The 14,881-nt window shown below is 41.3% G+C and overlaps 1 protein-coding gene across 2 annotated transcripts in view; it reads left to right on the top strand.

Moving 5' to 3' along the window:
* The window catches only part of GMIP (GEM interacting protein), a 107,557-nt gene extending 93,336 nt beyond the window's left edge, over positions 1-14,221 (top strand). For both annotated transcript variants that reach the window (XM_089651759.1, XM_089651758.1), the window contains 3 exons: positions 447-714; positions 6,564-6,603; positions 8,274-14,221. In XM_089651759.1, coding sequence (XP_089507885.1) covers positions 447-714; positions 6,564-6,603; positions 8,274-8,431 — 466 coding nt within the window. In that variant the 3' untranslated portion in view covers positions 8,432-14,221. The remainder of the gene's footprint in view (positions 1-446; positions 715-6,563; positions 6,604-8,273) is intronic.
* The last annotated feature ends 660 nt before the right edge of the window (positions 14,222-14,881 follow it).

The raw sequence follows: 14,881 nt of genomic DNA, 5'->3' as shown, positions 1-14,881 counted from the left end.
CACTCCTCTGCGCTCCAGGACTGTCCTCTGCATCATCCTGTCCAGTGCATGGCTATGGGCCCTGTACTGGTCTTGATGATGTCAGGACCTTGAATTGTATTGTGGAGAAGAAGGTGTTGCAAGGACCCATCTAGCAGCACAAAGGAGAGGAGGGTCAGCTAAATCTTACCTAGATCTAAAAGAGAAATTTTTTTCAGAGTTGGACTTTAATATATAAAATACACGTGTGATTTCATAGGAGCAGGGCCCTCCTAACCCTCTTGTATTGAACTGTATTGTTGCTGTATTGTCTCCCGTTATAGTGTAAAGTGCTCAGCAAACTGTTGGCGCTATATAAATCCTGTATAATAATAATATGTATATTTCAGATACTGGAAAATTTTAATGAACTATTGAAATCATTTGAGTGTGCAGATGCAACCTATCCTCCCCTTGTTTGCTTTCAGTGTTTCAGAGAGATTTGAGGAGAACAAAATGAATCCTAATAACCTGGGAATTATCTTCGGCCCAACGTTGATTCGTCCATCTCCTGGACAGGACAAGCCGATGACCTGTCTGCTGGATTCTGGGTACCAGGCACAAGCTGTCGAATTCCTCATCATCAACTACGAGAAAATATTTGGGATGGATGAGCTTCCCATATCTGGCCACCAGGGGACAGCAGAGGAGCCTTCCGAGGCAGAAATGGATTCTGTTGAACTACTAGAGTCAGAAGTAAGAGAAATGATTGTACTCAGCAACTTTACTGTGTTATATAACCTGATGTAACCTCAGATGTTTGCCAAGTACCCCACCTCTGAAGCTTTGCACCCAGAAAGTACCCTTTAAGTTTCCTTACATTCTTTAAAGCTCAAATCCAGTCTTATTATTTTTCCCCATCCCTGTAGCAGGTCCTCTCCTCTGTTGAAACTGATTACACCCAATTCCTTGCAAACTTGCATCTCCACAACATAATCATTTGAAGCTGCAGCAGCTATCATAAAATGTCATTAAACTCAAATCTTTATAAACTATTCATACAAGCTAAATTACCTTGTGTTCATACTCACTTTGCCAGTAGAGTGTTCGTTTTCTGTAGATTACAAAAATCCTGGTTGATTCTGCTGTTCGCTGTCCCTACCTTCTTTTCTGTGTCCCCGCTGGAGCCTGATATTGTGTAAACCACCCATTTCCACATCTACTGAGCATGCTCCAGATCCAGTTCCTTTCCAAACAGTTTATGTGCTCATTTTTCCCATCTCTGCAGCCTACATGACTATAGTCACACATGTGGCCATATACAATCTGGATAAATGAGAGTCCCCTCCCTCCTCCTCCTGGTTCTCATATTGCTAAACACTATGGGGGCAGGATATAAGATGGTGTCTGATGGAGGCTTCACCTCCTTGTTAGTTCCACCGCATACACACCATAGACACAGGGTTGACGGGTGTATCTTACAGTGAAAGATATGGTCAACAAGCTTAAAGAGCATTTTCACCCTCTGAAACCTGATCCCTCCTCCAGTCCTCTGCATGGATAACGCTTTGGTATAACATTTTGCAAATAAATAATCTTTCTTCATAAATTTAGGCCAAAATGTATTCTGCTACATTTTTGGGGTAAAAATAACCCAAAACAGTATATATTATTTAGTCTGTGTGAAAGCTATATAGTCTACAAAGTATGAGATTTATATTTGAAAATTCATCAGTTGAGACCCTAAAATGCTGGACGCTGATATGATGTATGGCAGTGATCAGAACGTTATGATGACGTATGGCTGTGATCAGGATGCTGGTATGACAGTGATCAGGACATTGGTATGGCTGTGATCGGGATGCTGGTATGACAGTGATCAGGACATTGGTATGGCTGTGATCGGGATGCTGGTATGACAGTGATCAGGACGCTGGTATGGGGTGTTCAGGATGCTGTTATGGGGTATGGTGGTCATCAGGAAACTGGTATGAGGTATGCGGGTGATCAGAATGCTGGTATGGCGTATTGAGTGCTCAGGATGCTGGCATGGGGCATGGTGGTGATCAGGATACTGGTACAGCGCATAGGGTGATCAGGACGCTGGTATGAGTATGGCAATGATCAGGATACCAGTATGGGTATGGCAATGATCAGGATGCTGATATGGGTATGGCAATGATCAGGATGCCTGTATGGGTGTGGCAATGATCAGGATGCTGATATGGGTGTGGCAATGATCAGGATGCCGCTATGGGTGTGGCAATGATCAGGATGCCGCTATGGGTGTAGCAATGATCAGGATGCTGATATGGGTGTAGCAATGATCAGGATGCTGATATGGGTGTGGCAATGATCAGGATGCTGATATGGGTGTAGCAATGATCAGGATGCTGATATGGGTGTGGCAATGATCAGGATGCCGCTATGGGTGTGGCAATGATCAGGATGCCGCTATGGGTGTAGCAATGATCAGGATGCTGATATGGGTGTAGCAATGATCAGGATGCTGATATGGGTGTGGCAATGATCAGGATGCTGATATGGGTGTAGCAATGATCAGGATGCTGATATGGGTGTGGCAATGATCAGGATGCCGATATGGGTGTGGCAATGATCAGGATGCCGATATGGGTGTGGCAATGATCAGGACGCCGATATGGGTATGGCAATGATCAGGATGCCGATATGGGTATGGCATTGATCAGGATGCCGGTATGGGTGTGGCAATGATCAGGACACCGGTATGGGTATGGCAATGATCAGGACGCCGATATGGGTATGGCAATGATCAGGACGCCGGTATGGGTATGGCAATGATCAGGACGCCGGTATGGGTATGGCAATGATCAGGACGCCGGTATGGGTATGGCAATGATCAGGATGCCTGTATGGGTATGGCAATGATCAGGGTGCCAGTATGGGGTGATCAGAATACTGGTATGGGGTATGGCGGTGATCAGGATACTGGTACTGCGTATAGGGTGATCAGTGTGCTAGTATGGCATATGGTGGTGTTTACGACACTGGTATAGCATATGGCGGTCATCAGGGTGCTGGTATGAGGTATGGCAATAATCAGGACACTGGTTTGGGTATGGCAATGATCAGGATGCCCGTATGGGGTGATCAGAATACTGGTATGGTGTATGGTGGTGATTAGGGTGCTGGTACAGCGTATGGGGTGATTAGGGTGCTGGTACAGCATATGGCGGTCATCAGGGCGCTGGTATGGGAGTGATCTTGACGCTGATATGGTGGTGATTAGGACATTGGTGTGGTGTATGGCCATGTTATTGTGTGCACTGGGACAGGTGACAGGTTTGGCTGTATTGTATAGACCATAATGGGCAGTGATCAGGGACATTGGGGTGGCTGGCACACCACTTTGCGAGTGTACATGCTGCCTGACAGGCTGCTGCTCACTCACAAGCTGCTGCATCCCTTCTTTGCCCTCACACTGAGAGCAGAGGGAACCGATCTTCACTTTCACTTTCAATGTTTACAATGTGAGTGCTGTGATTGGTCACAGCAGTCACATGGTAAAACACCATGGGATCACCTGGACTTCCGGGTGCGTGCTCTGTGAGCCGTGCAGGAGCTGAGGATGCAGGCTGACATACAGGTACGTTAGACCGCATCCTCAAGGTTTCCGTCCGCCGTCTATAGGTAATGGGCGGACGGGAAGAGGTTAAGCCTATCAGCATTAACTGTGTGAACAATTTCAGTTCTCATCGATCCTCTTTCTTCCTGATTCGTACCGTGGATGCACAGCCTCTCACTGCTATTAGCTTGCCTTGGCATCAATCATTTTTGTTTTTTGTCATGTGTGGGCATAATCAGTAGGGCTGACGTCAGTCAAAGTACTGGTTTTCCTGAGTATTTTCTGAAAGCACATATTCCTGACATTCCTTTAGAAATGCATATTAGCTGTGAAATCTGCTACACTCTAGTGTAGTCAAGCAAGTAGTCAACAGATTGCACATCTAAAGTCTGCAGCACCCAGTGTCCATCAGAGGAGCATGCACATCTAAAAGAATGCCAGGGATTTGTTCTTTCATATAAAATTCATGCTGGGATGTTTACAGGAGCCTACTTGCCCTTCCCACCAAACTCTATATCATCAGAGAGCAAAAACCAGCAGAAAGACCCAGTAATTATGTCTCATCAGAGGTACTTCTTGAAAACAAAATAATTGGAATAGAAAATGTTAAATGTAGGTTTATCGGGGGGAGGGGGTACAAAAAAATGTATTATATGTATACAGTACACTTCTGTTTAATTATTAAAAAAAATAAAAACTTACTGGAATGGGTTTTACTTGAGATGCAATATTTACCATTTTAAGAGCAGGTGTACTGAGCTTGTCCGAAGTGTCCCAAATATTAATATACTGGTGACTACGCACCAGGACTATACAAAATATACAGATCCAGGCTGGATCTAGTACCTTCCACACTCGTACACCCCCCCCCATCCTAATATTGCTAGGACTATCCTGACTCTGTTATTTTTACTTTTTATTCAATATTAAAAGTTCTGCGCTGAAAATGACTACAGCTGGCAGTTAAATCCGAAGGCTAATATAATGATGACATTCTGCTCCCTTTTCTATGGTTGAATGGGGTGGATGCAATATTGTTGTTCAGCATTCCATCAAGTCACTTCACCAAGGATGTAACTTTAGTTATTGTGGACTATGCCAGGGGTGGGCAACTGTGGCCCTCCAGCTGTTGTAGAACTGCAAGTCCCATGAGGCATTGCAAAACTGACAGTTACAAGCATGACTCCCAAAGGCAGAGACATGATGGGACTTGTAGTTCACCAACAGCTGGAGGGCCACAGTTGCCCACCCCTGGACTATGGGGTTGATTTACTAAAGGCAAATAGAAGGTGAAGTTCCACTCTGGAAGTGCAGTTGCTCCAGGGCTTTGTAAATGAGATAAAGATTCACTTTGCAAGGAATACCCAATCACGTGCAAGGAAAATTGAGAAAAGCACTTTTGCTTGCACATGATTGGATGATGGAAGTCAGCAGAGCCTCTGCTCATTTATTAAGCTCTGGAGCAACTGCTTTTGCAGAGCGCAACTGCACTTTGCAAAGTGCACAGTCTATTTGCCTTTAGTAAATCAACCCCTATATGTCTCCTATGGAATCTAGGAGCATGGGGGACCTAGCATTATCTAGATACAGTGTGATTTCTGTGGATAACAATAGCAATTGGCAACTACATTTGGATAAAATGTATGTATATACTGTAAAATGTGAGAACCTCTATACAATTAGTGTTGTATATCACTAGAGAAATTTGCTGTAGAGACTGCTATGGAAAACTGACAAAGTAGTACTTACTTTTCCACTCTCCAGTACTGCACTTCATCTTCTCCTCCACTGCTGACTGTCACTCCTTTAGTGAATGACATCCAGCATCATTTAACCCACTTCCTGTGAGCAGGGCTGCTGTTAGAAATCACGGGGACTCCATACAGCCAACCTGGCAGTGCCCCCTTTCCCACAAAAAACAAAAAACACACAGTTTACTATGCTTCAGTTATGAATGAACACAGTGAGTGATGGGTACTGATCACTCATTGTATTGATTCAGGAAAGGAAGGGGCTGGTAACTGGACACTGAAGGATCCTTGTGCAGCTTGCAGTGTATTGCAGTGTGCTTGCAGGTGCTGGTGGGAAGGAGAGGAGGGAAGCCAGCAGCATTGCAAGGATGAGGGGCCTAGGCAGCAGGGGAAACATATTGTGCACAGGGAGGGTGATAGGTGTGGCGGGGGGGGGGGGGAGTTGGGCAATTAGCGGAACCGATCCCCTGTATGGCTCTCTCTACTGTAGCTGAAAGCCAGCAGGACAGGAGAAGAAGCCGGCTATCAGGTGACTGTAATTGCCCCCAGTTGTGCTGGTCACCCTCCCTGCCCACATCCTATTCACCCAGCTGCCTGGGCCTTCCTGCTGGCCTGGGCCCCGTACAGGAGGACTGGTGGTACCCCCTTATCCACAGCCCTGCCTGTGAGCTGCAGAGAATGGCAGTCATGCCACTACATGGGTACCATCCTCTGCAGTATGCAGAATTGCTGATACCAGGACAAAATAGGAATCATTAAAGATGTCATGTGATTGGCCAGAAAACGGTTAGAAAAAAGGAAGAATTAAAAAAAAAAGCATGTGCAGGGAAATTCGCATCAATATATTTGCGATAAGTCTCAAAACACATACAGTCGTTAACCTACCGAACTCAAGTACAGTTTTTTTTGCAGTTTAGAGCTGTGCTGATGCCTGTTGCAATGCAGTGACAGTTGGAAGAGATAGAAAGGGATGAGACAGAAGAAAGATCAAGAAGGAAAAATAATGTAGATGCAAAAAAAGACATAGAAAAATAAAAAATAAAAAAAACAATTTAAGAGAATTAAAAGGATTAAGAGAGGTTAGGTAAAAAAAGGGAAAGGAGACTAAATTGGGTAATAGATATAAATAGGTAATTAACTAATAGAAATTTTATCATATAAAAATAAACGATCTAAAAAAAATATAATAGTACTATAATATATAAAAGTATTTTTCATGGAAGTAATTCTGTATTGGTAATCTGTTTTAGGGTCCAACAGAGGGTGCTGAAGCTTGTCCTCAACCACCAGGTAACTTTCCATCTGTCTGTAGTGTTTTAAACTCAATTAATTTACTTCTGTACCACAAATGAGTTAAAGGTGTTCATATTGCAATTTCTTTTCTTCTAATTCTGTCTCCTGTGTTATACAGTATTTCATGTTATTTTGGAGTGTAGAACACAGCAGATGTTCAGATAAAAGCACTGGCTACATTAACACATGTATAGAGGGTTTCTTGGTAGCTCCTATACCTCTGTTTAGGACCCACTACCCTATAATCCTACATAGTGTAAAATGTTGCAGATAAGGGAATGTTTTCATTAGCATTTTATTATGAATAGGGAGATTAAAATCATTTTTGTACCTCCCAACATGTTTATTATTTAATAGGAAAACCTGGCTCACCAGGAAAATGGGCTGTTCCCCAGTAAAGGGGACTGCCAGTACACAGGTCCATTATGATCGTATAACCAGCCTAAGCAGGTACTTCAAGATGTGGGTAAAAAATGTTCTTTTCTTAGAACAGATTCCCAGCATTAAAAGGAGCTAGGCTCTTCATCAAATCCAGAGGCCAAATGGGAGGCATCTGTGATTGCAAGGGTTTATGTTTCCTTTTCTTGCCCCAAGTAAGCCTATTAAAGTGTAATTCCAACCACAGCTGCAATTAGAATCTAGGGTTCCGGTCTTCCCTTTATTTGTTGAAAACATATATTTATATATCTTTCAACCTTCAGACTCAATATAAGACTGGTTTCCATGTATTTATTTGTTAAACCATTTATTGGATTGCTAATAAAGCCCTGTTAAAGGCCTTGGGCATGGCTTGACAATTTCACTTGTGTATATCACTTAGCTGCACTTTTCTTCTTGGGTCAATGGAGATAGCAAAACATCTATTTCCTATCAGAACTTGGCTCATGTTTTAACAAGGCAGCCCATTTGTGGTTGGTTCCTTCTTGATGCATCTGCCCTATGGGTAAACAGGCTAGTATTAACACAGTAGGGGTCGCACATGCCTGTAGCCCAGTCTAGGGTTCCTCCAGAGGTCTCTAGGGGTTCCTTTCCTTGAGCTGTGGCTTATTGATGGTGCCTGCATAGTTCTGGGGTCAATGACACTTAAAAGAGACAGCAACACCAATATGTCTGTCCATCTTACATTCTGACCTCCACTGTAAGTAGGACATTGTACCCACTGACTTTGAATGTAGGGTGCATTTTTCTTACTGACCCACAATGAATTGGTTTCAACAGGGATTTTTCTAGACCTGCAAATTGTTTAGAAGGATCCCTGGGGGTAATAAGATTGAGAAAGGCTGCTGTAGACTATATGCTATAGGGATACCAACATGTGTGCATGTATTTTTTATATATATATATATATATATATTTATATTATACACATATACAGTATATATACTAACTGAGTTGATTGCTACAATCTTCTTTTGTTTGAATCAGAAAATCGAGGTTGTCTAGATCCATTGAAGTAGTAGTCACCTTCAACTGGACTTGTTCTGTAAAGGTGAAGATGTTGCACAACTCATCCAGTTGGCTTGCTCCTATCTTATAAGTGTCAGGAACATGTCCAGTTAAAAGTGACAACTAGTACTAGATATACCATGGCTTCAATAATTGAGAACCTTTCCCGGCAATCACCAGTAAAGTAACACATTTCTGGTCACCATTGTCTCTCTTTCTAGATGTAGATGGTAAACTTGGTGTTGGAGTCTCCCAGGAAGAAGACGTAGATGTTTCAAATGCAACTTACTCCAGAGGTCACTTCAGCCGGCTACCAGTGAAAGTAGCTCGAGGGGAACCAATTCGGAGATCTGATAGTGAGGGTGGCAATCAGCAGTGAGAATGACTGAGCTCTGTATTAAAAACAGTTACTAATCAAGTGTTATGTAAAAACTAGAAATGAAGAACACCTAGGATCTAAAACTGTCCAATCTGAAATTTTTACATGACAAAGAGAATTTTGGCTTAAGCTTTCTCTAAAGTGCCAGTGAATGGTGAAATTCACAGAAGTGTTCTAGAACAAATTATATATTTTTTGGGCGATCATCAAATATTATATAATAAAAGTCGACTTATTTATTATTTTGTGAAGGCGTTAGATCCCCTTGGCATCTCAAAGGCCAGTACTGGCGTTGCCAAAGGTCAACAGTTCTTTGTGAACCTGGAAAACAACTGCGTGTTTATAAAACAGATAAGAATGAGATTAACGTTAGTGAATGCAAGGTGGATGCTTACAGAAGACACTATTAGAAGAATCTCATTTACGTGGACGAATGTGGTTGGGCTTATGACGAAGAAGACCATTAGATGGGCAACGGTGATTGGCTAGTAGACACTCCTAAATGTAGTAGGAATTGCCCTGATTTTCCTGGGACAGTACTAGTTTGCCAATGGAAATACATATTTTGAAAAGACTTTTTGACTTTTTCACAGCTTTATTTGCATAAATCAGGAAATTTTTTTAAGACGTCTGGGTATATTTTCACTGTAAAATGACAAGATGGGAATCCCTGAGAATGGATGTGTTCAACATGTCATCATTCTAAAAATCATTGTGTCATGTGGCGGTATGTAACAATCCTTGGAAATTCCTGCGCAAGCGTTTTATGTTTGTTTATGAAATATTGAACAAGAAGTCAGTGAAAACATATTATTTTACAAGCTGTTACTTAAAGTTGAACTCTAGGCAGATATAAAATACGAAGAGTAATATAGCTTTGTGTTCATTAATACATCATGTATTTTTTCAATGTATTTTTTTAATGCAAACTAGTGTAAATATCTGAATTTGACTTGTTATCAGCTGCTTGTAATCCCCAATACAGCAGACTAGGAGAAAGAGGGGCTGAACTGGGAGCCAATCAGGTGTGGAGTAAAACTGCTGCCAAAGAACATGCTAATAGGAGAAGAGAGCAAAGTGAGTAGGAAGAAGACCTCATTAGTCTGCTTCTTCTTTTTCACTGTCTAGTCAGCAGGCTGCAGGTGGAAAAAAGGAAAACAGTGCATTCCTTGATAAAGCTGGCAATACACTTGTAGATTTTTGAAGGAATATTCATAGGAACATTCATATAAAAATTCTCAGTTTGCTTGATAACTTGATGAAGGTCGTTTGAAAGTACTTCAGAATTTCATTTACTTTATCCATTTGTTTTTGGAATGAATTGACTTTTTTGCCAAACAAAAAACTACATACACTGTTAGAAATTTGTTCATTGGGAATTTTTAATCCTGCTCCTTCAACTTTTCTTGTCACTGTGATTGAAGACGAAGGTTCATTTGACCCGATTAGCCATTAAAAAATTGAAAGAACATTCCTAATATAAAATGTAAAAAATCTACTAGTGGAAGGCCACCTTAAGGAAACATTTTCCCACAAATTTTCTTTTCCTTTTTATACCCCCCCGAACAGATGTTGCCCAATTCCCACTTTGCTTTACTGAATCTCGCTCCGAGGTTCATGATATTCTTCCTTGTTTCTTGTTCTGATGTCTGTGTGACATTCAGACCTGTAGACATGGGTTGGTAGCTGGATAGTATGGGTTGGGTAGATGTCTACCAGCCCCATAGAAGTCTAGTAGGCTGACCTGCACATGTGTGGACATTAAATGAAAACAATACCTTGGGCCTTGACTAGGTAGGTTGAGCTAAACCCGCTTAGGGGTGTGAGTAAGGAAACTGTGGGAACATTTCCTACTTTTTAAATGGAAGTGATGTCAACCAAAGGTTATGCTGTGTGTCAGGGATATGTGATCTCAGGACTGGATGGACAGAAATACACATTTGTTGGCAGGTAAAACAGCTCCATATATATTTTATTTGGATTTAGCTATTTTTCTGGAGTTCAGCTTTGAAGAGTCTAATTGTATAGCAGAGCAACATTTAGGATATGTGTGAACCTGGAAGAACCCTGCAAGAATTGTAATATGTATGGATAGCTTTGTGCTCCCTTGGAAGTCACCTCTCAGAATGAGTCTGTTCTCTATGTCCATGTTTTAAGGAAAGGACAGTGTACTCATGTCTTAGCAGCTGGGAACAAAGTACTTTTCTTTCCAGCTTCTTTTTCTTTGTTTCCAAAAGTCTTTTTAAAGAGCAAAGTGTTACAAACATTTGAAGAAAACTTAAGTCTGATGGAGGAACAAAAGCAAAACATAAGAATGTCTGCTAACGTTATGAACAGCACCAAATGGCATAGACTATAAAGTAGTGCACAGCAGTGGGGTCTACTGCACCTAAGCATTACATTCCTTCAGAACATCCAAATGGGATGCAGTCCAAATTCCAGCAAAGATCACAGTAGGACATTCTAAAACGGAACCATCACAAAATTAGTGAAGCCAAAATGGTACCGATAGAGAACTATGATCCTGAGTTTAAGTGTCTTATAGCCAAATCTGAAGATGGATTGAAGAAAAGAATAGAAGGAAAGGAAAGAAGAAAAGAATAGAAAGAGCAAAGTAATAAGAAAAGGGAAGCTCCACTGGACTGCAATCCCACCGGAACCCCACACACACACACACACACACACACACTGTCCACACACACATATCAATCCTTGTATTGCAAATATTGGAGCCAAGAGTCCCAGTTTTTCTCAAAATTGGACTGTTTATCTAATAAAATACTGCCCAATTTTTGTGGATTATAATCCATAAAAGCTTGTTCTTAGTGACGGCCAGCTGAACTACCAAGCATTTCCATGGTTTAGCTATCATCATTTTTTGCCAGTAAAAATATAAATAATATTACATTTTGAGTGTGTTTAGGGGTGTCCATTACCGGCTCATTCAGGAGCGCCTTTATGGCAGTTTTAGGTAAATTGAGATGCCACAGTGTGAATAAGTGTAAATATGCTGATCCAAAATTACTGAACCTTGGGGGAAGTCCACCAGATATGATACATGATGCTCTTTTGCCCACAGCCCTGAAAACAAAGGGGTGATACCCACGGATACATTTTGGTGAGTCTGGAGGAGACCAGGTACCATATAGAGAGGACTTTATAGTTTGTCTCAACCAATGCAGTGTTGAGGATGCCTTTATGTAGTCTGTCCACCTATTTTCCCCATTATCTGTGCCGAGATCTGCCTCCCACGCTAGTTGGTAGGATAATTTTGTGGTGGACATTGAGAAGAATCAATCTAGCATCGAGATGCCACCCTTTGAATATGAGTTCTGCAAAGATCTTGATTCAAATATGGTACTGGAACGATATCATCTGTTAATCTTTTGAGTGAATGGATGTAATAAAGTATCTGCTGGAGGTGATATACTTCTGAAGGCGGCAATTCGAATGTCTGAAGGAAATAGTCTGGTCCAACTTCTTTTTCTTATTCCCCAATCCAGTTGGGAGATATAGTGTTGTGTTAACCTGGCCAGCTCATACTGCAAGAGAAAAATGGCTCCTGATATAATGATACATTTGTTACACGCTTATAAAGAATGTGGCACACAATTAATGAACCTCCAGAGATGTCACATGGCATGCATCTAGCAAAAAATGCTGAAAACTTGTTGGTTGGCTGATGCACTGAATAGGTATTTGATGCATTTACAGCTCTGAACCCCTCTGTACCCAGCATTCTTTTGCATCTTCTGGGAGCCACACAAAATACTGCTGTAAATACAGTGAATGTTACAGACAATGGTGAAAACGAATAAATAGGAAATGTTTAAGAGTCATGAGCACATATAGTGAAAAAAGTTGCTTGGCTGCCCCACTGTGTAATGAAGATGAGACGAGGGTAAGAAGTTTGTATTCAAAATCAGGAAAGAAGCCTAGGGTGACAACACTACTCTTTAAAGGTTGCATTCATATCTATGCCCTGCACTAACATGCATAAAAATGCACATACTGCCTGTTAGTGCCCTGCAGTGACATTCACTGTTCATGGCACCCCGATGCACCTTGCCAATGCATCTGTGTTGCACCACAATGCATAGTAATGGACTACCATGCATTGTGGTGCTCTGCTTGAGAACAAGTATATGCACCTTTGGTACAAGAGACAGACCATTCAAATGATGTGAAGTTTTAATGCAATGTGTGTACAAATGCACATCAATGTGCATGTGTTACTACACTGAATAGATGTGAACCCAGCCTAACACATACAATGCAGATTGTTGGTGTTGTGACCCTAGGACATGAAGTGTGTTACTGACAAGACCACCAAGTGAAAATCTATAAAAACCTTAAAAAACTAATACAGACAGAATCACTAAGAACTAGTAAGCTGCCTTCTATTAAATGTGTGGTCATTGGCTTTAAAACACTTGAAGGGCTTGTTCACACACCAGCATTCCATTGTAGTTTTCAGCACATGTAAACGGGCAGCATTGTTCTTTATCAGAATAGCCAAGGGTTCCGTTTAGATAACAATGGCTACCCAACATGCCAGTGATGGATCATTCACCATATTTGTTTTAATTAGGACTAACCCTTATATACACTAAGGGCCCATTTACATTTGTACATTGTGTAATGCACTTGTGTTTATGCGCGTTATGATATGCGCTTACGTCCATTGAAATTAATGGGTTTCCGATGCATCAAATATCAGACATGATCTAATTTTTCTCTGCAATACGATGTGATGCATTGCCATGTATTTTATTTTATTTTTTTTTATTTCAGGTACTTATATAGCGCTGTCAATGTATGCAGCGCTTTACATGTGTTGCAGTGTGTTACAATGCCTCTGCATTGCCTTAGCCCTGCAGTCATGCGGGCCACGATTTGCGCAGGCACGAGAGCCCATTCATTTGGATAGACTCCCATTCCCCGGGACACGCAGGGCAGAAGTCCCTGCACTACGTTGGAAATCACAGCCCACACAGGAACCTCGGTTCTCAGTATAATTGCGATTTCTAGTGCCATTAGAATTAATGGCACCCGCCTGCGGGTCCTACATTCCTCTGTGTGGGTGGTGCGGCTGCAGGTATTTGTGCGGGTCCCACAGCCGCACCACCCGCACAGATGTGAACCAAGTGTTAGCGTGTTATTAAAAATAAATGGCACTGCAACACATCAAAACGTAGTATATTTTGCCGTGCATTGCGATTACGCACATGTTAACACATGCATTCCTGTAATACATAGATGTAAATCATCTCTAAATCTTCTTTTAAACCTTCATAGTTCTGTCTACCTCTAACTGATAAAAAAATAGAATCTCAGTTGTGTTTGCCTATTAGCTACTACATACTCATGAATTCTGGTCTCCAGACATAGCAGTAGGACCTACATTATATGGACAGAGCCAATGATTGGCAGCTTCTTCATGAATAGCCAATCAACACTTCTGCTTGTTGCCAGATCCTGCCTCCTGTCATGGCGCTCTTCTTGGAACAGAACCCAGTTGTGATTGAAGGTCAATACAACAATGGTATTTTTTTATCGGTTTCTTTCGGACAGCAGCAAGTTCATAAAATAGATTTAGTGCATATTAAGACTTAGACAATTTAGTATAAACTGCTTCCGGGTTAAAAGAAAACTCATCTTGAAAATATTGTTGTCATAAAATATATACATTTGTATTTTAACACCCTCATGTTACAATGTCTATTTTGTAAAAAAAGAAACCAAAAAATGTATATGTGGTGTTATAAAGAAATAAATGTATGGATCAGTTTTCTTCTCTTTTTTTTTTTTTTTAATTAACTTACCTCCCTTAAAGTGGAACTGCACTGCAACTCCGCACCACAAACCAAAAATTTAATTTAAAATATTTAATTCATATTTAATATTCAAAGCAAACTCCCCCATCAATCCGTATCTCCACTCTTTATTTATCTGCTGCTTAGAAATCGTTTTGAAAAACACCCCCTTGCATTTCTGGCAGTGGCCATCTTAAAGGTCGTTTTCAAGGGCAGATGACTCATACAGTTGCAAGAAAAGTATGTGAACCCCTTGGGATTACGTGGAGTTTTGCATGAATTGGGCATAAAATGTGCTCTGAACGTCATCTAAGTCACAATAGAAGAACACAGTCTGCTGAACATAATACTACACAAGCATTAGATGTTGCCATGGTTTCATTGCACATAACATGTAAACATTCACAGTGCAGGGAGGAAAAAGTATGTGAGGCCCTAGCTTAATGACTTCTCCCAGAGCTAATTGGAGCCAGGAGTGAGCCAACCTTGACTCCAATCAGTGTGATGATATTGGATGTGTTGCTGACAGCTGTCCTGCCCTTAAAAAACACACACCTGTTTTGGGTTTACTGGTTTCAAGAAGCACTGTCTGATGTGAACCATGCCTCGCAGAAAAGAGCTCTCAGAAGACCTA

The sequence above is a fragment of the Staurois parvus genome, unplaced genomic scaffold (assembly GCF_062004578.1).
Source record: "Staurois parvus isolate SC_StPar_1 unplaced genomic scaffold, SC_StPar_1.0 ptg000662l, whole genome shotgun sequence".
Taxonomy (NCBI): Eukaryota; Metazoa; Chordata; class Amphibia; order Anura; family Ranidae; genus Staurois; species Staurois parvus.
This window is presented reverse-complemented; position numbering and strand designations above follow the sequence as displayed.